General features: G+C 46.5%; 1 protein-coding gene across 3 annotated transcripts; it reads left to right on the forward strand.

The window, feature by feature from the left end:
• The first annotated feature begins 45 nt into the window (after positions 1 to 45).
• CNTROB (centrobin, centriole duplication and spindle assembly protein) lies at positions 46 to 24,766 on the forward strand. 3 transcript variants are annotated; one of them, XM_075560894.1, is made up of 19 exons: positions 46 to 1,072; positions 2,284 to 2,368; positions 2,584 to 2,659; positions 3,717 to 3,873; positions 4,767 to 4,883; positions 5,308 to 5,424; positions 5,710 to 5,808; positions 6,675 to 6,911; positions 7,309 to 7,455; positions 15,863 to 15,996; positions 16,443 to 16,568; positions 16,761 to 16,923; positions 19,475 to 19,733; positions 21,161 to 21,297; positions 21,544 to 21,607; positions 21,790 to 21,960; positions 22,079 to 22,211; positions 23,937 to 24,009; positions 24,249 to 24,766. In XM_075560894.1, exons 1-19 carry the CDS (start codon positions 806 to 808, stop codon positions 24,372 to 24,374), a joined length of 2,688 nt encoding a protein of 895 aa, XP_075417009.1. In that variant the 5' UTR covers positions 46 to 805; the 3' UTR covers positions 24,375 to 24,766. The 3 variants fall into 3 exon arrangements, with proteins under 3 accessions (XP_075417009.1, XP_075417010.1, XP_075417011.1); XM_075560895.1 differs by having other exon boundaries at positions 2,602 to 2,659; XM_075560896.1 differs by having other exon boundaries at positions 934 to 1,072; positions 2,284 to 2,372.
• The last annotated feature ends 302 nt before the right edge of the window (positions 24,767 to 25,068 follow it).

Genomic DNA, 25,068 nt, shown 5'->3' on the forward strand with positions numbered 1-25,068 from the left:
CTACGACGGGCGAGGGCTCGCGGGTGGATGACGTCACCGGAGCGAGGCGGGGCTGCGGACGGTGGGCGGGAGGCTGCCAACGGTTTTGAGGGCACGGCGCGAAGCAGGGGTGTCTAGGCCTTCCCGAACCCGGGCTCGTGGGAGGGTACAGTTCCCTATTCCTCGCCCTGGCAAGTCGCGGGGTGAGGTGGGGCACCGTGGATGTGGAGCTTGGTCGAGGTTGCAGGTTTTAGGCGAGACTCGAGGGCGGCGTTCGTTTGGGGCACCGTCTGAGGGCGGCTGAGGTTTAGACGGCTTCTTTGGGGGTGCTGGGGAGAGAGCCCTAGTATGGTTCTTTTGCCGGGAGTAGCAGGGCGTCTGCAGGACCCAGGGTGGAACGGGCGGAGGGTGGGCCAGTGAGACTCTTGGCCTCGTTGAGACTGAAGCCGGTTGAGGCGAAAATAAGGCGTCTGGGCGGCAGCGAGGCCCCCATTGGGTCTGTTTCAGTTGGCACGGTCTGGGTTTGAGGACTCCAAAGAATTCCTGGTTGGGAAGAGGTGCTGTTAGCGCGCCCTTCCGCGCCCACCTCCTCCTCCATGCTCCATCCTCCCAGCCACCCACCCCGCTTTCCAAGAGCCATGGGAAGGAATCCTTTGAACTCCCATGGCCTCAAGAGTCCGAGGAAATCTTTCCCTTAACCCTAAAAATCTCCCACCCTGGTGGCACCTAGGATCCTTGTCTCGAAGCCTCTGCCCTCTGAAATCTTCCCCCTTGTCCTTTCCCCTGGCCCTCTGCTCCCTCCGCCCCCCTCTTCTTCCTTGCGCCCATGACAACCTCAGCTCCCAGCCCCAGCTCCCCTCTGCGCTCAGAGGACCTCCTAAGTGATTCCTCAGACGCCCCGGTGCTGAACCCCGTGTCCTCTGAGGTGACCGCCCAGCTCTATGCTTCTTTGCGCCACAGTCGGCAGGCGGAGGCCACAGCCCGAGCGCAGCTGTACCTACCCCCCACCTCCCCGCCTCCTCTGGGGGTGCTAGCAGGCTTGCCAGAGCTGAGCCGAAGCTTGTCGGGACTGGAGAACAACTTGAAGAAAAAGGTGAGGGACGCTTGTGTTGGGAGCCTTGAAGGTACTAGACACCAGCGTCAGGAGGCTGAGGGTGGTAAAGACAACAAAAACTAGCCCCCCCCCAAAAAAAATCCACCTGCCAAGATTTGTTCTATTACTAAGTTTCTGGTGGCACTGATGGCTAAGCATTGGGCTGCTACCTTCAAGGTTAATGGTTCAAACCCACTAGCCACTTCTTGGGAGAAGGGTAATTGTGTCTGCTCCCATAAAGATTTACCGCCTTGGGAACCCTGTATAGGATGGCTATGAGTCGAAATTGACTGAATGGCAGTGGGTTTTTGGTTTTATTATTGGATTTAAGGCGCAGTCATGCTTCTTGGCAGCAAATGGTTATGAGAGAGTGTGGTCTATGGCACTGTACTTGGGGAAATAGTGACAGTTCCTAATGGAATGTTTATAGTTGGTTATACTCCACACCTGCACGGTGGAGTAGGTGGATGCTGTGTTATCACTGAGAGCGAGGATAAGGCTCCTTAATCTCAAGAGGGAACCTAGGTACTTAATAATTAGCAAAATATGCTAAAATCCTTTCTGCTCAAAATGATTCCACTGTGACATGTAAATCATTAAAGCATACTTCACTCAACTGTACATGCTATAGAGAAGATCTTTTGGCCAGGAAAGGTGTCATGACAATTTTCAAGCTGTTAACTCTAATCAAGTTTGGAAACTGGTGAGTGACACGGTCTTTGGGCAAGAGTGCTTGCTCTCTAATGGGCCAGACTCATGCCTGATACCTTCCAAGGTTCCTTCTCTACACCACCTGGCTGCTTCTGTAGGCATTTGAATGTCCCACTCAAGGTGAACACACCCTATTGGGTCAATTCTGTTTAGACTTTGCCTGATGCTGGGACAGAGACTCTTGGCTTTCCGTGGAAATCTGAAATCAGCTAGGGCTCTTTGGCTGGTACAAATGGCTAAACACTCAACTATTGACTGGAAGTTGGCAGTTTGGACCTGCCCAGAGGCACCTCTGAAGAAAGGCTTCGGAAAGACCATTACAACCCTATGGAGGGCAGCTCTGCTTTGTAACAGATACTGCTGAGCATAGATCAGAAATCTCCATGGCAACTGGTTTAGTGTTGTTCTGGTTGTTGAGTGTAGAATACAGATAGGCAGTAGGTAGAACACAGATAGATCACGCAGGCTGCCACTGATATCTGTGTTGCTTTATCTCCTAGGATGGTTCCAAGCACATCTTTGAGATGGAAAGCGTCCGTGGCCAACTCCAGACCATGCTCCAAACCTCACGTGATGCAGCCTATCGTGAGTGGACCCCTGCTTAGAGCTCTGAAGGAGCCCCTAGATTTAAGGGGTGGGAGAAAGTAGAGAGCAGAAGCTGAGGGGAAACCTGGACCTCAGAGACATGCAGCTTCAGGAGAAAAGCCTGGAATGCATTCGTCTGGATGAGGCGGAAAGGAAGGTGCCTCTCTGCTGTCCGTATGTGACCCCGGCTGCTGGGTCCCTCTGGCTGCCTACAGGGGACTCCCTTATTCCAGGGATAGAGAGACGGGAAGAGGACTCCTTTGACAGTGACAGCACAGCTACTTTGCTCAAGTGAGTTCCCCTGGGGTTTCACGAGCTTGCTTTCTCAGAATCCAAGCGAGTCTCTTCCTTTAGTTCTCCCTTTACTGGTCTTCTACTTCTTAAGGACCTAAGAATGTTTTTTTTTTTTCCTTTAAAAAATCATTTTATTGGAGGCTCATACAACTCTATCACAATCCATACATGCATCCATTGTGTCAAGCACATTTGTACATTTGTTGCTCTCATCATTCTCAAAACATTTCCTTTCTACTTGGGCCCTTGGTATCAGCTCCTCATTTTTCTCCTCCCTCCCTGCCCCTCCTCCCTCACGAACCCTTGATAATTTATAAATTATTATTATTTTGTCATGTCTTACACTGTCCAACGTCTCCCCTTACCCACTAATCTGTTGTCTGTCTCCCAGGGAGGGGGTTATATGTAGATCCTTGTGATAGGTTCCCCCTTTCTCCCCAAATCTTCCCCTTCCCCTCCTGGTATTGCTGCTCTCGTTATTGGTCTTGAGGGGTTTATCTGTCCTGGATTTCCTGTGTTGCCAGCTCTTATCTGTACCCGTGTACACGCACTGATCTAGCAGGATTTGTAAGGTAGAGTTGGGGTCATGATGGTGGCAGTGGCTGGGGGCAAGGAAGCATTAAAGAGCTAAAGGAAAGTTGTGTGTCTTGTCGTTGCTGTACTGCACCCTGATAGGCTCCTCCCCTCCCCTCAGGGACCTAAGAATCTTGGCCCTGAGCTTTTGGTGTTCATTTTCCCCGTCATGCCATCTTAGGAGTACTTTCTGCCTAGTACCTCCTTCTCTTTCAGCTGCTCTTCCTTCTTCCCCCAGAAGAGCTGTCTTGTGTCTTCGGAGATCTTCACTGCACCGCGCTGAGGCGGAGGCAGTCACGCTTTCGAGAGACTCCCAGAGCCTCTGCTCTCGTTAGTGCCCCCTCACTGCCTAGCTTTATGACTTTGGACAAGTCTCTGGCACTCTCTGGGTTTTGGTTTCCTTGTTTGTAAAACATCACACTTCACCTGTGAAGCTCACAAGCCTTCCCAGGCCCCAACATTCTTTACCTGATCTCCTCAGCACCCGGCCTCTGCAAGATTTATCCCCATCTGGTTCAGCCCAAGCCCTGGAGGAGCTGTTTCCCCGCTACACCAGCCTTCGACCAGGGCCGCCACTCCATCCCCCGGATTCCCAGGGCCTCAGAGATGCACTGGAGTCAGAGTATGCCCGCCGTAAGGTAAGCTCGGACACTGGGACACTCCTGAGAAGGGCTGAGCGGTAAGGGCCTGGCAGCTGGGCCTTTGCTCAAATGTCTCTTCAGGGAGACCTCTTTTGACTCCTCTTATCTCACATGTTGCCTGAGGTCACTGTGGGTTGAAAATAGACCCTGTAGCACCACCACCAACAATATCTAAAATCACTGTTATTTGCGTCTGTACAGTCAGTCTGTATGGTTTGTCACTGGTGTAGTTCTGCCCTGTCTTGTCGGGTCTCTATGAGTCGGTATTGACTCGATGGCAGTGAATTTGGCTTTGGATTTGGCATTGCCATCTGTTATATCTTCTCTCTCATCTTAAATAGAAGCTCCCCAAAGATCAGTCAATACCTTGCCTGTCTTGTTTTGGGCCTGACTCCTTGTGGTCTGGAGTACACCCAACTCATAGAAGCTCTCCAACCATGTGTTGAATATGGCTCGTTGATTGAGGCTTTGGAGCTCTTGCAGTGAGCCTCAGCCTTCATGTCTGAAGGGCACAGGGCACAGCCTGTCATTCTGGGGCCCGTGCCTTGGGCATGGGTGAGAGGCTGTCCCCTTTGTCTTCACTGTGTTGAAGCCTTGCAACCAAGGGGCTACTTGAAGGCAGGCGTACCTTCCCACTCTGCAGCACAGGCTTCCCGTGTACGTCTGCAAGAGAGTGCATGGGGATTTTTCTCAGGAAAGGGGCGTGCTGGAAAGCTGAGCATTCATGTCTGGAGAAGGTAAAGAAAAGTACTGGCAGCCTCACTCCAGAATCCCGGTTTCCCTGTTACTGGGGCCTGGAGGCTCGCTGTCTCCAGCCTGTTTCCTTGTGAAGGAGGTGCCGAGTCTAGAGCTGTGGTGGCTAGGCAAACCTCCTCTTCCTTCCTTCCCAGCACTGCGAGCGCCACATTCAGAGCCTGCAGACGCGCGTGCTGGAGCTACAGCAGCAGTTAGCCGTAGCCGTGGCTGCCGACCGCAAGAAGGACGTCATGATCGAACAGCTGGATAAGGTACAAGGGGAGCAGCATGCAGGTGGGTCTTTATGAAGGACGTAAGGAGTAGGAAATGAGAGGGTGGCCAGGGAGACATCGGTCAGTGGAAGACATGAAAACAATGGTAACAATTTATAAATTATCGAGGGTGGGGAGAGAGGAAAAAATGAGCAGCTGATGCCAGGGGCTCAAGTAGAAAGCAAATGTTTTGAGAATGATGATGACAACTAATGTACAAATGTGCTTGACACGATGGATGGATGGATGGATTGTGATAAGAGCTGTATGAGCCCCCAATAAAATGATTTTAAAAACAAGGGTAAACGCCAACATTTCGTTGTACATGCTTCGAGCTGAGATGAAGAATGGGTTTACTGACTAACGTTAGACAAAGATGGCTGTTGAAGGAGGCATACGCTATTTTGAATCCCACCTTCCTAAGACCCTGGCCCGTGTGGTGGAGGGCTGGAACCGGCACGAAGCGGAGCGGACAGAAGTGCTTCGCGGTCTTCAGGAGGAGCGCCAGGCAGCTGAGCTCAACAGGAGCAAGCAGCAGGAGGTAGGCAGCCCAGGTCAGAAGGCATTAGAACTTAGGTCACTAAATGGAATAGGTCAGAAATAGATCCAGGGTCAGGGTTTCCAGCAGACTGACAGGACTGTCCTGCCAATTCATCTTCTCCCGTCGTGGTTTCTATTGTCAGTTGATAAACTCCCCATTTTCCCCACACTATGTAGTCGTCTCTTTGTCCCCCAGGTCACCAAGTTACTTGTTAGTGCTTTTTAAAGTGTTCTAGACAGACATTCCCTGAAGTTCTTATGTTCCATGTTCCTCTCTTCCTGAAAGACAGTAACCCGCCTTGAGCAAAGCCTCTCTGAGACCATGGAAGCCCTGAGTCGGGAGCAAGAAGGTGCCAGACTGCAGCAACGGGAAAGAGAGACGCTGGTGAGAAGGCTAGACTGGGTTGAGACCAATGGGGAGTGTTAGTTGCTTCTATGGAGCTGTGGACGCATAGTGGATTGTGGGAGTTTATAGTTGTATCAGGGCAGTGTTCCAAAGTGTGTTCCTTGGGACAAGGATTCTGTTAGACAATCGACAATAAAGGGGTTCTGGGAGCGAGAAAGTTCAAGAGATTCTGCAAATTGTCACCTCAAAGCATTAGAATCGTCTGTGAAATGATAAACTCTAGATTCCTGAGAATCATCCCTAGTCTTTGATTCAGTAGCTCCTTGGTAAGGTTGGGAACCTAATTATTGTTAGAACTTTCCCAGGCTATTTGGTTGAGCCAAGTTCGGGAACTCTGCTCCAGGATATAACCTAAAAAGGTGTGAGCTGATAGCTAACATTCATTATCATTGCTGCGTGCGTAACACATGCTTGCTGCATGCCTGCTGGCACTTCCAGTCTTAACAGGCCGGAAGGTTTGCTGCTTGAGCTGCTAGTCTGCATGGAATTTCTTTGGAGGATGGTGATAGCTATTGTCTATGCCTGTCCGTGTTAAGTACTTACTGTGTGCCAGACACTGTGCTCAGTCCTTTACATGTCTTCTTAAACTCTAATCCTGTTACCTCCTCCAGAAGAGGCACACAGCAAATGACGGGAATGGCATTCAAAGTGAGCTTTGAATCGCTACACCTGAGTCAGGAGAACAGGCGCTTGCATGTACTGTAGTAGGTTGACAGTCCTGGCAGTGCCCCAAATAGGGTAGCGTAAGAGGCATCAAGCTTAGCAGGCACATCGTGTGGGAGAGGCACCAATGGTTGGTCTCTGGCAAACCTGCTAAGGATCTTGGTTTTTCTCCTGGGCTCTAGGAAGAGGAAAGGCAAGCCCTGACTTTGAGCTTGGAGCTAGAGCAGCAGCGCTGCCAGGCCCTGCAGAAAGAGCGCGATGAGGCGAGGGCTGGGCAGCTCAGCGAACGCCGGCAATTGGAGCTGCTTCAGGCTGCCTTAGAAGATGAGCGTCAGAGGTGGGCCCAGCAAGAACACCAGCTGAAAGAACACTGCCAGACCCTGCAAGAGGAGAGACAGGCTCAGTTGGATAGGGAGAAGGTAAGAGCAGCCGATGGAGGAATTGGGGGATGGGAACCGATGAAGACAGAATCATCAAGTAAGAGGATATCATCAGGTATGGGGGCAAGATGGAGAGTGAACTGTGTGCCATGTTGATTACTCAGTAAGCAAGATAAGCATGAGCTTACTTGAGCTTATTTACTAATCTCTAGTGAAGAGTTTCACATCAGAGAGGGAGGGGAACAAGATTGAGAATGTCGGGCTTGCAGAAAGCGCTGGGGCATCCAGTTTGTGGAAGGTCATGGAGTTGAGATTAAACAGAAACGGGGAGATGAGACAAATGTGAGGAACCAGCGAGATTGGGAGGCAGACTAGAGGCAATCAGGAGACGGGTAGTAGGGAAACTGACTACTCGAGTGTGCATTCTCTCTCGCAGGGGAACACCCAGAGGGAAGCCCAGGTGGCCAGAGAGGCCCAGCAGCAGTTGGCACTGATACAGTCTGAGATGCGGCGCTTGGAAGGAGAGCTGGACACAGCTCGGCGAGAGCGCGATGCCCTGCAGCTGGAAATGAGCTTGGTGCAGGTCAGTCAGGAGGCAGAGCTCCGGAGGGTTTTCCCTGGTTGAAAAGAGGCCGTTCTGGGGCAGAGGGACCTCTGCGTCCAAGGCAAGCACTGCCACTTCAGAATAAGTGCAGGTTTCTTCCACCCACAGCGCCGGTGCAGTCAGGCACCGTTCTCTCGACAACTCACTCCCATGCTGCGTGTGTCAGACTGACCTAATGACAAGTAGAGTACCTCTATTAGAAGTATCTTCTGCTATTTTTAAAGAAATGACACCGCACTCGGACACTTCACCCACGCGAATCTGAGCTGTGGAAAGTTTTCGTCGGAGCTTTGGCTGCAGTTACACTAGTCTGCTTTGTATTCTCATGACTTGAAGAACTTAGGTTTGTTTTTCACAGGGAGCCCTGCTGACCAAGGAGTGTACGCTCAACTATGAACTGAAGGGCTGGTGGCCCGCTCCCTGGAAGAAAAGTGTGGCAGTGGGCTTCTGTTGGGATTCCTAGCCTTGAGAACCGTGTGAGGGCAGCCCTGCTCTGTCCGGGGGGCTCTTCTTAGCTGGAATCAATTCCATGCTTCTGGATCTGGAGACCCAAGAGGGCAGTGGTTATTATATCTCCCTCTGAAATTACAGAACAGCACTTGGCCTGGTGCGCACTCGCTCCCCAAATTATTTGTCAGACCTAATCTTACTTGGAAAATCATTTTCCACATACCTAGCTCTTTGAAGCTTTTAAAATGGAAGTGAAATTCAACAGCATAACATTCACCATTTTATTTCTGTTGATTCCTCTATGTCAAGTTTTGCTTTCCATGTTTAAGTCTTTATATAAAAATTAGTTTTGTGAAGATGATTAGAAGTGAAAAAAATGTTTTTCTGTTGTAAAACTCCCCATTTGCATGGTCTTGACTTGTACAATTGATTGGCACTTGGGGTGTTGGCAGTATTATGCAGCCGTCACCTCTGTGTAGTTCCGGAACGTTTCCTTCAGTCCCAAAGGGAGCCGGGACCTTTCATTAAGCCCTCATGCTCCAGGTCCTTGCTTTCCGTCGATGAACTTGCTTGATGTAGCTATTTCCTATGAATGAGATTCTACAGTGCTTGTCCGTTCACATTTGCTTACTTTGTTTAGTCTGACGTCCTCAAGATTCATTTATGTTGTGGCGTGCATTTCTCTTGACACCGTATGTGTGCACCATATTTTGTCTATCTGTTCATCTGTTAATGCCAGGTCAGCGCTTCCCACACGTTTGCCCGCAAGAGGCCTGCAGTGCGTGCGCGTCTGTGCCTTAGACTGAAAGTGCTGGCTGGTACTTCCGTGTTCAACTTTTTGAGGAACTGCCTAACTGATTTCCAGTTTTCACCAGAATGTGCTGCTGCTGCTTTTTGATTGGGTTGTTTTCTGATGACTGAGTTTCGGGAGTTCCTTGTAATACAGATACAAGTCTTTTATGAGATACGAGGGGAATTGTGTAGATTGAAAGGTGAAGTTCTCCACATACTTTTTGGAGCTTCCTCTTGACTTCTCCCAGCCTGTGACTTGTCTTCCCTTTATTTATTTATTTATCTATCTATCTATCTATTTATTTGTGGACTTACAGCTATCTTTTTTTTTTAATTTAAATCATTTTGTTGGTGGCTTGTACAACTCTTATCACAATCCATATATACATGCATCCATTGTGTCAAACACATTTGTACATTTGTTGCCCTCATCATTCTCAAAACATTTGCTTTCCACTTTATTTTCTTAATGGTGTCTTTTCAAGAACAAGGTTTTAATTATAATAACGTCCTACTTATCTTTTTTTTCCTTTCATAAATTGTGTTTTTGGTGTTGTATCTGAAAACTCATTATCAAACCACAATCACTTAGGTTTCTCCTATGTTGTCTTCTAGAAGTTTTACAATTTTATATGTAGGTCTATAATCCACTTTGAGCTAATTTTTGTGAGAGGAAAAGTGTAAAGTCTACCTCAGTTTCTTTTGTTTTAAATCATTTTGGGGGCTCATACAACTCATATCACAATCCATACATATATCAATTGTATAAAGCACATTTGTACATTCGTTGCCCTCATCATTCTCAAAACATTTGCTCTCCACATAAGCCCCTAGCATCAGCACCTCATTTTCCCCCTCCTTCCCCACTCCCTCATGAACCCTTGATAATTTATCAGTTATTATCATTTTGTCATATCTTGCACTGTATGATGTCTCCCTTAACCCACTTTTCTGTTGTCCACCCCCCAGGGAGAAGGTTATATGTAGATCCTTGTAATCGGTTCCCCCTTTCTACCCCACCTTCCCTCCACCCACTCTCACCACTGGTCCTGAAGGGTTCATCTGTCCTGGCTGGGTTCCCTGTGTTTCCAGTTCCTATCTGTACCAGTGTACATTCTCTGGTCTAGCCAGATTTGTAAGGTAGAATTGGGATCATGATAGTGGGGGGAGGAAGCATTTAGGAACTAGAGGAAAGTTGTATGTTTCATCATTAATACATTGCATCCTGACTGGCTCATCTCCTCCCCCAGACCCTTCTGTAAGGGGGTGTCCAGTGGTCTACAGATGGGCTTTGGGTCCCCACTCCACACTGCCCCTCATTCACAATGATTTGATTTTTTGTTCTTTGATGCCTGATAACTGATCCCATCAACACCTCGTGATCACACAGGCTGGTGTGCTTCTTCCATGTGGGCTTTGTTGCTTCTGAGCTAGATGGCCACTTGTTTACCTTCAAGCCTTTAAGACCCAGATGCTATATCTTTTGATAGCCGGCACCATCAGCTTTCTTCATCACATTTTCTTATGCACCCGTTTTGTTTTCAGCGGTTGTGTCAGGAAGGTGAGCATCATGGGATGCCAGTTTAGTAGAACAAAGTATTCTTGCATTGAGTGGAGCTCCAATGTCCATCTGCTACCTTAATACTAAACCTGTAAATATATGTGCATAAATCTATTTCTCCATCCTCATATATAAATATCTTTGCATATGTACATGCCTTTATTTAGACCTCTATAAATGCCCTTTGCCTCCTAGCTCTTTCCTCTATTTCCTTTGACTTTCCTCTTGTCCCACTATCATGTTCATTCTTCATTTGGGTTTCAGTAATTCCTCTAGGTTACATTACTCTTGATTATGCCCTACCAGGCCTCCCACACCCTCCTCACCACCGATTTGGATCACTTGTTGTTCCCTTGTCCCTGGGTTTGTTAAACATTGCTTCCTTCCCCCTCGCCCCCCCATGTCCCCCGGACCTGTCGGTCCCACTGTTTTCTCCTCCAGATTGTTCATTTAGCCTATCTTATTTATACAGACCTGCTCAGTTTCTTTTTTAAAAAGTCTGTAGATATGCAGTTGTTCCAGCACCATTTGTTGAAAAGAATACCGGGTTTTAAAAATAATTTTATTGGGGGCTCTTTCAGCTCTCATTGTTCTTGAAAAGACACCATGCATACATCCATTGTGTCAAGCACATTTGTACATTATGTTGCCATCATCCTTTTCAAAACATTTTCTACTTGAGCCCTTAGTATCAAGTCCTCATTTTTCCCTCCCTCCCCGACCCTCCCACTCTCATGAACCCTTTATAAATGATAATTTTTTTTTATATCTTACATTGTCCCCTGAGCCCCTTCACCCATGTTTGTTGTTCATCACCCAAGAATAGCCTTTTTCGACTGACTTGCCTTTGCTCCTTTTTCATAAGTCAGTTTACTCCATTTGTGTGATTCTGTGCTGTTCCATTGGTCTGTTGTGTATTCTCTTACCACTTTGATTTGACTCCTAGGGCTTCGTATGTCCTGGAGGAGAGGAGTGACTTTCCAGTCTTTTCCGCTTGCCTGCCGTGCTGCACTGGCTCATAGCTCCGCACAGTGGGCCACAGTGGTGCTGGAAGTCCTCGTGTGCCCCCACCCTGTGGGACAGACACCCTTCTGTGTTTCCCCAGTGTGATGGGAGTGGTAGGATTTTGTGCATAAGGTTGCTAGTAATCAATACAGACTCAGTAGCATCTGACAGCACAGCTCTTTATCAGATTCACAGTTTGCAGGCTGAACTTCATGTGTGGGGTTGTACCATGAAGAAGGATTGAGGTTAATTAAGTGTTTTTCTGCATATTTGGATCACATGGCATCATTTTTTTAAAAATTGAAATGTAAATGATACTGATTGGTTTACACATGTTAAACCAACCCTGCATTTTTGAGAAAAAACTACTTGGTCATAATACAGTAACTTTTTTTTTACATTTTTGTTTCATTCTATTTGCTCATATTTTTGTTTTGATATCCATAAAGGATATTGGCCTGGAATTTCTTTATTCAAAATATCTTTGTCAGGTTTGGATTGTCAGAGCCTGCTGAGGAGTCGAACAGTCCTGAAAGGGGGAGTGAGGATTAAGGGAAAAAAAGAGATAGAAAGTATTGGGAGGGCAACAGTGAATACTGAAGCCTGAAGTTTATTCTACACACTCCTTATATCCATGCAGAAACAACCCGGGGTTAATTATCTCATTGTTAAGCAAGCACATTTGATACACATAGCAACTCTATCTTCTGCCAAGCCAGGTATCCTTGAGAAAATTAAACCACCTGTTTTTCCAGACCTTGCATGCTTTCTTGTCCTTGTTCTTGACAGTCTGTTCAAAACGTTAAGCCGCAGAAGAAATCAGCAAACACTGACATAGATCATGAGACTTCTCAGCCGTTTCAAGGCTGAGTCTTAATGGCCTTCAACATTGGATCAGGATTATGTTAGTCTCATAGGATAACACTGTTCTCTGGGAAAATATATTAAATTATCTTATTGTATCCCTTCCTTAATTTTTTTTTAACAATTTATTGGGGCTCATACAATTCTTATCACAGTTCATACATATACATACATCAATTGTATAAAGCACATCTGTACAGTCTCTGCCCTAATCATTTTTTTCTCTCCCTTCCTTAATTTTTAAAACTAACTTTTTTGTGTGGATTAGTTGAGGGTTTACATACCAGATCATCATTTTTGCATTCAGCAACTTAAAATAACTTAACCCTCTCCATGACTTGTCTCCCCACGCTCCCCCACCCCACCCCACCCCCAGCACTTCTTCCTGAATATTCACAAGTATTTACCAGTGAAGTCATCTGGGCTTTATGTTTTCTTTGTAGAAAGGGTATAAATAAGAAATTTCCATTGTGTTTTTAAATAAATTTACCCAGTTCATTTAAGTTATCAAATTTATTGGCTGAAGTGACACCAACCCTCTGTGGCCTGTGTCCCACTGAGATGTATTAAACATAAATAAATAAAATTCTTTGCATAAAGTGTGTTATATTTGTAATATTTTATGTTAAATATTGTAATACTTTTCAGATTCAGAGTAATAATTCCCTTCTCTAATTCTGATGTCAGTAATTTGTCTTCTTTTTTTAATAAAGAAAAGTGTGATCTTAAAAATCTATATCTTTTAGCTAGCATATTGTTCGTTTACGTGTGTCATAATTATTGATCTTTTTTCATCTTAATTCTACCATTGTACTTTGCCTTATTTATTCCATTGTTCCAATGTTTCCTTTCATCTCTTCTTATTTTGGACTTTTAAACTCATTCACTCCACCCTCCACCACTACCACCCCTTACTAATTTGGATGCTGTTCACTCTTTCTCTCTGGGTGGTCGTCTTAGAAATCACAAGTTACAGGAAACAGAATCGAAAGATTAAAAGTAAAACATGTAAACTTTATTTCTCAGTATAGCTCTATCAAGTTCAACATAATTTTGTAAGCAATGATACCAGCTAGTTAATCAATTTCTAAAGAACTGAAGGTTTTGAGAATTTAACTGTATCAATGTAGTCTTGTTTACATTATTCATTTAAAGTTTCTTTTGTTTGTGGGGTTTTTCTTTGTTAAAATAAAATCTTTATTAAATACAATATTCAAAATATGAAGCTACTGTTTCTAGACTTATGTTCCACATTGCTCTTTACTTCTGAAGGCAGTGTTCTTATCTCTCTCTTTAACCTTTCCATAACAACATCTGTGTTCTTGTATCACATCTAAAAAAACAAAGAAAGAAAGAGAAACCGTTTTAGCATTGAGGGATTCAAGTTGTGTTCCTTTTCAGTGTGCTTTGAGTTTTGAGGACAAAAAAGTCTGACGGGGCAAGACCATGGGTGTAGAGTGGATGGAACCAGTTTTCTTAGGACAGTTTCTATGAATGAGAAGGGGTCTTGTCACGATGAAGACACTTCCTTGACACAATTTGCCTGGTCATTTTCTCACCATTCCAGTCTCCAGTTTTCTTTATAATATAAATATAATTCTTTATAATAACCCTCCATGATCATAGCTATTATGTTCTTTGAGAAAATCTATTAAGACCAACCCTTGGGGTTCCCTAGAAAAGAAACCAATCACTGGAGCCTTCTGAGCTCACTTTCCTGAAAACCTTTTCCTGGTAAACTCCCTTAGAGAAAAATCTATCAAAATTACACCATTTGGAATCTCAAAAAAAACCATAATTTTCTGAGCTGACCTCTTGGCCTTGAGTTTAACTGGCCCATCAGATCCCCTCAGAAAGCCATTTTTTAAAATTCTTGCTCTCTCGATCATATTGGTAAATCCAAAGCTTGTGCCAAGTTGCATGTCATCCCAGGAAATGGTCCTTGCTAGCTTGGCTCCTGCGGTTCAGGCTTGCTGGAGAGAGCGGCTCCTGCAGCTCGCTGGTCTCCCCTCGGGCGTTGTTTGTGGCGCCCGTCGAGGCTGAGGTTCTCACTAATGGACCACGCCAACTGTGTCAGATCGCAGGTCTGCATCTACTGCCTCAGTGGCACCCGCGGGCCTCTTCCACCTGCTTCTCAGCTCCAGCCAGTTTCTTCGGTCAACGAGCTTGATGGTCCTCCAGGCTTTCCTTGAAATACCTACTTGATCCACTTAGTCTAGCATCAAAATTGGTTTTGTTTTGGTTTTTCCCTGTGGCATAAAAAGTATCCTTTATGAAACAGGGATCCTCAAATGACTGAGCCAAGTGTATCACTGAGAGAACTTATCCTTTGGTCACTAAGACCCCGTGTATAAGTCGAGTTTTCCAGCACATTTTAATGCAGTTTTTGTGGTAAAATTAGGTGCCTTGGCTGATATTCGGGTCGGCTTATACTGGAGTGTATGTGGAATGTTTAAGTATGCCTTGTTTGGAATAAGTCTAGGTGCCGGGTGTTTTATCTGTGTCTTTCAGTTTGATATTTGTGCTGTTTAATCATCTTATAGCCCCATAAGATATTTTTTACATCATTTTATTAGGGGCTCATACAACTCTTATCACAATCCATACATACATCAATTGTGTAAAGCACATTTGTACGTTCATTGCCCTCATCAGTCTCAAAATCTTTGCTCTCCACTTAAGCCCCTGGCATCAGCATAAGTTACTCTTTCTGCTAAAACGTCACTGAGTGTGGATTTGCCTGTGTATCCTTTTAGTCTGTTGATTTTTTGCTTTATACATTTTGGAGCTATATATTAAATGCATATGAATTCGAAAATCGCTTTGTTTTCCATGGTAAATTGAATGTATTATCCTTAATGAAGCAACTATCTCTAGTAATGCTTTTGCCTTAGAGTCTATTTTTGCTTGATATTAGTGGAGTTATGTCAGCTTTTTAAAAAATGTAAATTTTTTTCATTGTTTTTACTTTTAACCTTTATGTACTTGCCTTTTAACTGAAACATTACGTTTATTTATATTTAATTTCTTTATTCGTACTTGGATTAATATCATATTTTGTGTCTCCTGTTTGTCTTGCCTATTTGGTATTTATTTTCCTCTGCTTTCTTGTCTTTTATGCTAAAATGTTAAACAAACAAACAAAAACCAAGCGAGTGCAATTCAGATGTATTCTATTTGAGATGTATCCAAATAGAGTAGGTTTTTCAGGTTAGTAGGTTGCTAGGTTTATGGGATGAAAGATATAGGCTGAAGAGAAAGAGGAAGCTAAGTCTAAAATAGTAACAAAAACCTGCCCAAAGTGTATTATACACATATGAAAGCACTGATGGCTAAGCGTGCAGCCTATGACAGAGATACATCTGAGGACAGAACTCCAGGAAAGACCCTCCTTCCTCTTCTCCCAGAGAATCGGGTCAGCGACCAGTGCTTCGCCGTTGTTCCAGCAGGACCCCTTCCAGAGGAAGGGCCACTGACGTTCCTTGAATGCTGCTGTTCTCTCAAACACCTGACAGCAGATTGGTTGTCCCTGCCCCCGCTTGTTTTCCAAAGTCATTTCTACTTTTGTCTACAGAGAAGATGTGGACACTCTGTGGCTTCTTGAAACCTCTTTGATTGCAGAGAGTCGTTCTTTACACCAGGGGTGTCGTGCCCTCCATCATCTCATAGGCCCCAACACAAGGATGACCTTATGCCACCTTCTTTCACTCCCAGGCTCGGTATGAAAGCCAGAGGATCCAGATGGAGTCAGAGCTGGCGGTGCAGCTGGAGCAACGGGTGACAGAGCGGCTGGCCCAGGCTCAGGAGAGCAGCCTCCGGCAAGCAGCATCCCTAAGGGAGCACCACAGGTACGTGGGACTCCTTGGCTGCTGCTCTGCCCCGGTTTCAGCAGATGTTGAAAGTACCAGAAAGGCCTCACCCGGGTCTCCTGGCTTCCCCTTCCCCTGCCTTTGTCAGGCACACTCGCTCCCGTTTCACTCCCTCCTATAAGCCATCACCTCCGTCTCTCTTGGAATGTAAGTATTCCTTGAGGCGGACAGTGCTGAGCTGTGATGTACATGCTCTCCCGAGCTTCCCCCCGGGACTGAGCATCCTTCCCTTCCAGCAGACACATCTCGCTCCCACTCCTCCACCAGTGTTTCGGGAAATGCTTCCCAAGGAAATCACTTTTCCTTAAGTCTGTATTTCTTCTTACAGACCCCAGCTTTGCTCTTCCCTCTGCTGTGAACCCACGCTCCTCCGCGCACTTGGGCACTTCTCGCTCCAGACTCAGGCCCCTTTCCTTCCCTCTCAGGAAGCAGCTACAGGAGCTAAATGGACAGCACCAGCAGGAACTGGCCTCTCAGTTGACTCAGTTCAAGGTGGAAGTGGCAGAACGAGAGGAACGGCAGCAGCAAGTGGCTCAGGACTATGAGCTCAGGTCCTGGTCCCCGGTGTCTCCCTCTTAGGCCTCAGCCCCTTGCCATGAGTAGCACCAAAGCAATGTCGCTGTCCTCTGTTCAGTTGACCCAACTCCTTTTAGAATTTCAGCTGACATTCGGTTCTGGCTTTTCCTATTCCCCATGTCTCTGCGTTTTTAAAGACCCAAGTCAGAGCTCCTTCTTTTCCTCAGACTGGCCCGGGAGCAAGCCCGAGTGCGGGACCTGCAGAGCGGGAACCAGCAACTAGAGGAACAGCGGGTGGAGCTGATAGAACGGCTCCAAGCCATGCTACAAGCCCATTGGGATGAGGCCACGCAGCTGCTTAGCGCCACTCACCCCTCTCCCAATCCACCGGTACGCTTGGTCTCCGCGTCTCACAGTTGCTGTGCTCCAGGTTCTCCCTTTGGCCCCGTGACTCCCTCCCAAGGAGGGCATGTGTCATCGAGCGCCTTCTTGGTAGCCTTCCGGACATTTCATTTTAGCAACTGCTTACAGTGAACATTTAAATTGTTGTCTCCATTTTGCTTCTGTAACAGTGCTGCAGAAAATAATATATACCTGTGTGTAAGTATATACATAAAATAATCTAGAAGTTGAATTGTAAGATAAATATCATCAAGAATGAGTTGGCCCGAAGGTTGTGGGTTATTGTTTAAAAAAAACCATCGTCATCGTCAAGATGTTAGAATTCCCCACTATTCATTTCCAGACCTTTCATCACCCCGGAGAGAAACTCAGTGCTCGTGAAGTAATAGCTCCGGTTCCCTCCTCCCCGAGCCTGTGGAAGCCACTACGCTGCTTTCTACCTTTGTGCAGTGGCCTTTTCTAGATTTCTCATACTGGTGAACTTCTATGCTAGGCGTCTTTTTAGTTGTCTAGCTTATTTCATTAGCATGTTTTCAGATTCCACCCATGTTGTTACATGTGTTTGAAGTTAATTTATCCCTATGGCTAAAGCGTGTCCTTGTACTGTTTATATGTATCATAAGCCCTGGCTGTGCTGCTGGATCAGCTTTGGCTGTTCAACAACAGCTCAGTGGTTCAAACCTACTAACTGCTCTGTGGGTGAAAGATGAGGCTGCCTTACTCCGAGCCACGTTCACAGCCTCAACACCCCTCGGCAGGGTTCCTCTGAGGCAGAATGAAGTCGAGGGCAGTGAACTCTGGAGTGCGTGCAGTAGACACTGTGTTTATCATTTCATGTGTTGGTGGGCACCTGTGTTTCTCACCTGTTGGCTGCTGTGCGTGTGCTGCCTGAGCACTGGTGTCCGCGTAGCTACTTGAGGCTCTACTCTCAGTTCTGTTGGGTATGTCTGCAGGAGTGGAGCTGCTTGGTCATGGAGTGATTCCAATTCCAGCTTTTGAGGAACCGCCAAACTGTTTTCATAGTGGCTGCACCACTGACATTCCTATCGATGGTACATGAGAATTCCAGTTTGTCCACATCCTTGTCAACACGTGTTACTTTCTGACTGTTGTCACTGTTTTTTTGCTTGTTTTAGTAACAGTCATTCTAGTGGGTGTGAAGTGGTATTTCTTAGTGTGTGTATTTCTTTTTTTTTTAGTAAAACAAAATATATAACAAAACATTTGCCATTTCAACATTTCTTATGTGTGTTGAGGTTTTGATTTGCAATGTCCTAACTATAACAGAGAAAGAAGAGAGTTTCTACTCCCGTATAGAGTTCCAGTCTTGGAAACCCACAGGGCCAGCGCTCTGTGGACTTAGTGGCAGTGAACTGGTTTGGGGTTTTGTTTAACTGTAAAATATTTAAAGTCCGCCTGGGCTTTCCCGCACTGAAGGGTTGTGGGGAGGAGACGAGCCAGTCAGGGTGCAGGGTAGCAACGATGAAACATATAACTTTCCTCTAGTTCCTAAATGCTTCCCCCCCCCCCCACTCTCATGATCCCAATTCTACCTTACAAATCTGGCTAGACCAGAGGATGTACACTGGTGCAGATAGGAAGTGGAAACATAGGGAATCCAGGACGGATGATCCCTTCAGGACCAGTGGTGAGAGTGGCAATGCCTGGAGGGTAGAGAGAATGAGGGGTAGAAAGGGGGAAGCGATTACAAGAATCTACGTATAGCCTCCTCCCTGGGGGAGGAACAGCAGAGTAGAGGGCAAGGGGAAACGTTGGACAGTGTAACGTGACAAAAAAATAATAATTTATGAATGATGAAGGGTTCATGAGGTAGGGGGGAGTGGGGAGGAAGGGGAAAAATGAGCAGCCGATATTAAGGGCTCAAGTAGAAAGCAAATGTTTTTAGAATGAGGATGGCAACAAATGTACATATGTGCTTGACACAATGGATGTATAGCTGGATTATGATAAGAATTGTACGAGCCCCCAATAAAATGATTTTAAAAAATAGATATCAAACAAAAAAATTGCTTCTGGTGCAAAGTTGAATAGCCATGGTAAAATCAGGTAGCCTAGTTTTGTTCCTGATTTTAGTGGGGGTAAGCTTTCTGTCATTTACCATAGAGTATGATGTTAACTATGGGTTTTTCATTAATGCCCTTTATTATGTTGAGGAGGTTTCTTTCTATTCCTAGTTTGTTGAATGTTTTTTTTTTTCAGTATAGGATGTTGAATTGTGTCAAAACTCTTTTCAATTAAGATGGTGGTTTTATATTTTTGCCTTTGTTCTGTTACTGTGGTACATTACATTAATTGACTTTCTTATGTTGAACTGCCCTTGAATTCCTGTGCTATATCACACTTGGTTATGATTTTTTTTAATACACTGCTGGATTCAGTTTGGTAGTATGTTTTTAAATATACTTTTGTCTTTAGAAAAGACATTGGTCTGGTTTTCTTTTCTCATGGTATCCTCTCTGACTTGGGTATCAGAGCCTCCTGACTCTGATTCTTTTTTCTGCCTCTTTCTTCTACATAGGTTCCTACCACAAGGCCCTCCAGTCCTGGGCCTCAGGAGCCAGAGAAGGAGGAGAGGAGGCTGTGGACTATGCCTCCAGTGGCCGTGGCCTTGAAGCCTGTGCTGCAGCAGAGTCGGGAGATAAGGGATGAGCTACCTGGAGTGCCTCCCGGTCTCTGTAGTCCTTCACCAGATCTTAGCCTCCTGTTGGGTCCCAGTTTCCAAAGTCAGCATTCCTTCCAGCCTCTGGAACCAAAGCCAGATCTTACTCCACCCACAGGTAACTAGGGGCAGACAGAAGCCCTTGGGGTTCGCCTTCTATCCAAGAATTGGCTCCCTCTTACCTAGCTTCTCTTGGTGGGACTTGAGCATTTCGTCCTTCAGATCTCTTAGTGTTGTTACAAGTGGCAGATCCTCAAAAGTAGTTTCCGTAAGAGGAGGGAGATTGTTAGGGAGCTGTGGGGCGAGGGGCTTGGCGAGCCTTGGAGTCAGTCACGGCAGGCCCCCAGTCCGCCTGTCCCTGCCTGGTGTGCCTTTCTCGTGGAAACCAGCGTTCTGTGCTCACTCAAGGTTATTGCTCCCTTGCTGCACATAAGTTTGGCCAGCCATGCCACTTACTCCATCCCAGACCCTGAAACTGCATCGAGACCTTGGTGTCTGCATGTCTTAGAGCCCATGTGAATGAAGAGCGGCAACGGGTGGAGAACCATCGCCGGATTGGCTAACGTTTGGGGTGGTTTCCTCTGCTGGTTGGTCAGCTCCGACATGGGCGGGGTGGGGGATTATATTATGGCACAAATGTGTCTCTAGGTGGGATCAAGAATGATATCAATTAAAAAAGTTTAAACTACGTAATGGTTTTTTTTTTAAACATTTTATTAGGGGCTCATACAACTCATCACAATCCACGCATATACATACATCAATTGTATAAAGCACATCCATACATTCTTTGCCCTAATCATTTTCTTTTCTTTTTTTACATTTTATTAGGGGCTCATACAACTCTTATCACAATCCACACATATACATACATCAATTGTGTAAAGCACATCCATACATTCTTTGCCCTCATCACTCTCAAAGCATTTGCTCTCCACTTAAGCCCTCTGCATCAGGTCCTCTTTTTTTTTTCCCCTCCCTCCCCGCATAATGGTTTTTTAAAGTATGAGAACATGTACCAGTGAAGGGGCCAAACCTATCTATGAATCCCAAAGTAGTCTGAATATTGATTTCAGTTCTGTAAGGAGTTTGTATTTATTTAGAGTCTGGTGACTGCAGCGTTCCCCTCTGCCTACACTCTGCCTTAGGCTCTCTCTGTGCCGCTGCCTAGTCACCAGAATGTGAGGCGTCTGTTACTTTCTCCTCTTAGCTGTGCTGGCTCTCTTATGTCGTGGGCCTCTGTTCCTGGACACTTGTGAGGCACACCCCTCACAGCAGCTGTGTTGCACGTGTACGCACATACACAGGCTCTTTTAACACATGCACACGTATCTCACTTTCAGCAGGCAGTGGGCTGCTACCCACCAGGGGGACAGCTGAACCCCCAGCTGCTCTGCTAGAGAAAGACAGAGCTGTCTGCTCCTGTGAAAATGTAGTCTCAGGAAGAAACCTTCTGTAGACCCACCGGGAGCCACAGCCGACTCGCTGGCGGGAGGCGTGGCTTGCGTTTGTCAGACCTTACAGCTGGAGCCCTCTCCTCTGCAGGTGGGGCCTTTGATCCTGATCACAGGGCAGAGCGTCCGTTTCCTGAAGAAGATTCTAGAATCGATGAGGATGGCTTCCTAAAGCAAGGGCTGCCACCTCCTTCTCAGCTCCATGGTCTTAAGCACTTTTTACAGCAGGTAAGGAAGTGCTCGTCCAGGCCACTGTTGTCCCCTCCCTTGGTTCCTCTTGCTACTCGAGAAATCTGGGGCTCTGGCTTCGTTCCCTTTTCTGTGATTAATGCTTTGTTCCAGCTGCTAACTCTCCCGGTCCATCTTATTGCTGCTCCAGAATGCCCTTCTAGATCCAAGGCAACCAACTCTAGCTCTGACATCCCTTAGACACGTCTCTTGATCGATCCTAGAGGACCTTTTTTCTCTCCCCAGCTGCTGGAGGCAGTACCCCAGAGCACTGAGAACCCCTCTGTGGACCTCTTACCCCCTAGGTCTGGTGAGTGCCAACGCTGAAGAAAGGCGGGGCTGGGGCCTGGAAAAGATGGGAATTGAAATGGGTGTCCAGGTGAATTTTCCGATGCCGCCGAGGGTCATAAGGCCTAATAAACGTTAGAGAGGTAGCACTTCCCTGGCTCTTCAACCCCAGTGGCTCATTCCTGAATCTGTGACCTTTGCTAGGTCCTCTGACGGTTCCGTCTTGGGAGGAAGCCTCCCAGGTGCCACGCCTTCCACCTCCTGTCCACAAAACGAAAGTTCCCTTAGCCATGGCTTCTAGTCTCTTCCGGGCACCAGAGCTTCCTTCAACCCATTCACAGGGCAGTGTTCCCACTGGTGGCTCCCCAGAAAGAGGTAAGCCACTCATGGTTTCCTGGGTCTGGAACCAGAATCTGGAGCTTCAGGACGCTCGGGAGCCGGGATGAGGCCGGGAGAGCAGCCCCAGAATGACGCCCACATTTCTCCCTCTCAGGTGGTGACGGACTACCAACCCCAAGGCAGCTGATGGAAATGTCTCAACTGTTAGGACTGTGCCAGACTCGGGGCTGGGGGGCCCTGCCTGCTGAAGATCTCCTGCTCTACCTGAAGAGGCTGGAACCCAGCAGGTACAAGCCAGGGCGTGAGGGGGAAGGGCTGCGAGCTGGAAATGTGGGCTGTGGGAAATGGATCCATCAGGAAAGTGGAGGGTCTGGTATTGTTCGCCGAGAAGAAAGAGAAATGAGCTCTAGCTGGAACAGCTCTCTCCCTCTCCTGCATCTCACTGCTCTCCACCTTCATTGCTTTCCTAAGAAATGGAGGTGTGGTCCGTGTAGCATCAAATGAAGCCAACCACTCCGTCCATTCAGTCTTGCGGAACTACCGCCCCATCTGGTTTTAGAACATGTTCATCCCCTCGACACCTGGCTAAGCAGTTATTCCCACTCCCTTCCCCCTGGTCGCTTGTCGCCCCGTGCCTCTTCGTGTCTCTGTGGGTTCACCTGTAAACGGAGTCCCACCATGTGACCTTTGACGTCTGACTTCTTTGATGTGTTCAGGTTTGTCTCTGCGTGGCATGTATCAGAACTTCAGTCCTTCTCTTTTTCAATCGTTTTCAGAACGTACACAGTAATACATGCCCAGGTGAGCGGGTGCTCGGTATAAATGCAGGAACACCGATGACATTCTAGAACTTGTGCAGCCATGTGCACCGCCCGCTTCTGAGGTACTCCTCCTCGGGAACAGACTCGCGGTCCTCTCGTTTCCTGCGGATCTTTTGAGTTGCTGCTGTCAGTTTGATCACATAAGGCTCACACCAGACATTGGTTATTCAACTGAACTATTGGCATTTAAGTGGACTGTAGGGAATACTTTTGGTTTGAGGCTTAAAGATCTCAAAGTGTCATTAAGCCTCCAAGGTTCCAGAAAATCTGGAATCTATAAAAATTAGAAAATTTTCCCTTTTAAGGAAGGATTCTTATATAGAATTGTTGATCAAAATGTAGAACTTCATTCACATGTTATGACTCACTTATCTTCCCCTTGTGTGGCTGCCATTTATCCATTCAAGGACACCTGAATAGTGCTTTCTGCGGCTTTTTCTTCTTGTAAGCATGAATGGACAAATCTCTTTTCCACATCTCTGTACCTGTTCTTTTTTCTCTTTCTCCTATAGCTCAGAGTCTTAAGGTTTAAGTTTTCTAGTACAGTGTCTTCTTTTAATCTACGTATGTCTCCTGGCCTTTCATCTCTGGGTGTTTGCTGTTTGCTCTTATTCTTTTAAACATTTTTTATCAATAAATCATTTTATTGGGAGCTCTTACAGCTCTTAGAACAGTCCATACATCAGGTGTGTCAAACACATTTGTACATATGTTGCATCATTTCCAAAACATTTTCTTTCTGCTTGAGCCCTCGGCATCAGCCCCTCTTTTTTCCCTCCCTCCCCCATCCTCCCACCCTTGTGCACCCTGACAAATGATAAATTATTATTATTTTCATATCTTACACCATCCAATGTCTCCCTTTGCTCATGATTCTGTTGTTCATACCCCCCCCCCCGGGGGGTTGGCGGGTAGGGGTCAATCATTGTAGTCGGTTCCCCATTTCTCCCCCTTCTGCCCCGCCTTCCCCCCACCCTCATGGTATCTCTACTCCCATTACCCTTCCTGAGGGGTTTATCTGTCCTGGATTCTGTGTGTCGAGAGCTCTGATCTGTACCAGTGTGCGTGCTCCGTTCTAGCTGGATTTGTAAGGCAGAGCTTAAGAGACAGAGTTGGGGCGCATTCTTCCACCCAGACTTGGGTAGAATGGGGAAATAACTACCCCACTCACACTTTTGATTTGTGTGGCAGGGCTGATGGCCAAGGAGATAATGTCCCCCGAAGGAACACCGACTCCCGCTTGGGTGAGATCCCCCGGAAAGAGGTGAGGGACTGGTGGGCAGGGACCGGGGATAAAGGCTCTCACTGACTCCTTCTCTCAGCTCTGCGTGCTCCTGCCTGGTTTTACTCCTCTGTCGCTGCCCGCCAACTTCTCTTCCCGTATTGTATGTTCCTTTGCCTTTGTTGATTGTTGGGGCTCCCTCCCTGCACTGTCTTTCCTCCGCGGAGCTGGGGGATTGAGAGGACGCTGACTCTTTTCTCCCCTGCCAACCCCCCCTCCAGATTCCCCCCCAGGCTGTCCCTCGTCGCCTTCCCACGGTCCCTAAGACTGACAAACCTCCAGGAAGGAAGAAAAGCGGGCATCCTGCTCCCAGTAGCGTGAGGAGTCGAGGCGGGGTCTGGCGATAGCTCTCTTCTTTGTTGTATTATGATTTTAACAAATGTTTGCTAGTCTATATTAGAGTCTCTGACTCATAGGAATTTGGAAAAAGGAAACAACTTTGTAAAGCAAAGTAGAAACTCCTTTTGTAGGCAAGTCCTTTGTAAAGAGACGTTCATTCTGTTTGCATGTGTGTTTCTAAGTGTTGTATTCTGTGGCCAAAGACCTGGCTGCCTTGAAGGAAGGCAGTCTCTGTCTCTAATAGACTGTAGTCCTCTGAGGGAGCTAAGGGGGACTGCGTAAAGAGTAATATCTGGTTGGTGTGAAATGATGGAAGATGTTTATTTTCTCATGTACATTTCTGTATTTTCTAAAATGACTTCAATAATCAGAAAAAAGGAACTTTTAATAAAGTGCTACGTTAGTGTATAAAAATTTTGAGTCCCTATTTGATTATTGAGGAGAAAGTTGTTTTTTAAAATCATTTTATTGGGGGCTCCTACAACTCTTATCACGATCCATACATACGTCATTTGTGTAAAGCACATTTGCACATTCACTGCCTTCATCATTCTCAAAACATTTGCTCTCCACCCAAGCCCCTGGCATCAGCTATTCACTTTTCCCCTCCCTCCTTACTCCCCCCTCCCTCATGAACCCTGGATAATTTATAAATTATTGTTTTGTCACATCTTACACTGTCCGACGTCTCCCTTCACTGTT

The sequence above is a fragment of the Tenrec ecaudatus genome, chromosome 10, assembly GCF_050624435.1.
Source record: "Tenrec ecaudatus isolate mTenEca1 chromosome 10, mTenEca1.hap1, whole genome shotgun sequence".
In the NCBI taxonomy this organism is placed as follows: domain Eukaryota; kingdom Metazoa; phylum Chordata; class Mammalia; order Afrosoricida; family Tenrecidae; genus Tenrec; species Tenrec ecaudatus.

Bases quoted from the DNA above. Each gene is read 5' to 3' on its own strand.
- CNTROB (XM_075560894.1), top strand. From the start codon at position 806: ATGACAACCTCAGCTCCCAGCCCCAGCTCCCCTCTGCGCTCAGAGGAC. The intron at 16,569-16,760 runs GTCCTGGTCCCC...TCTTTTCCTCAG, and splicing joins GCTCAGGACTATGAGCTCAG to ACTGGCCCGGGAGCAAGCCC. The intron at 19,734-21,160 runs GTAACTAGGGGC...TCTCCTCTGCAG, and splicing joins AGATCTTACTCCACCCACAG to GTGGGGCCTTTGATCCTGAT.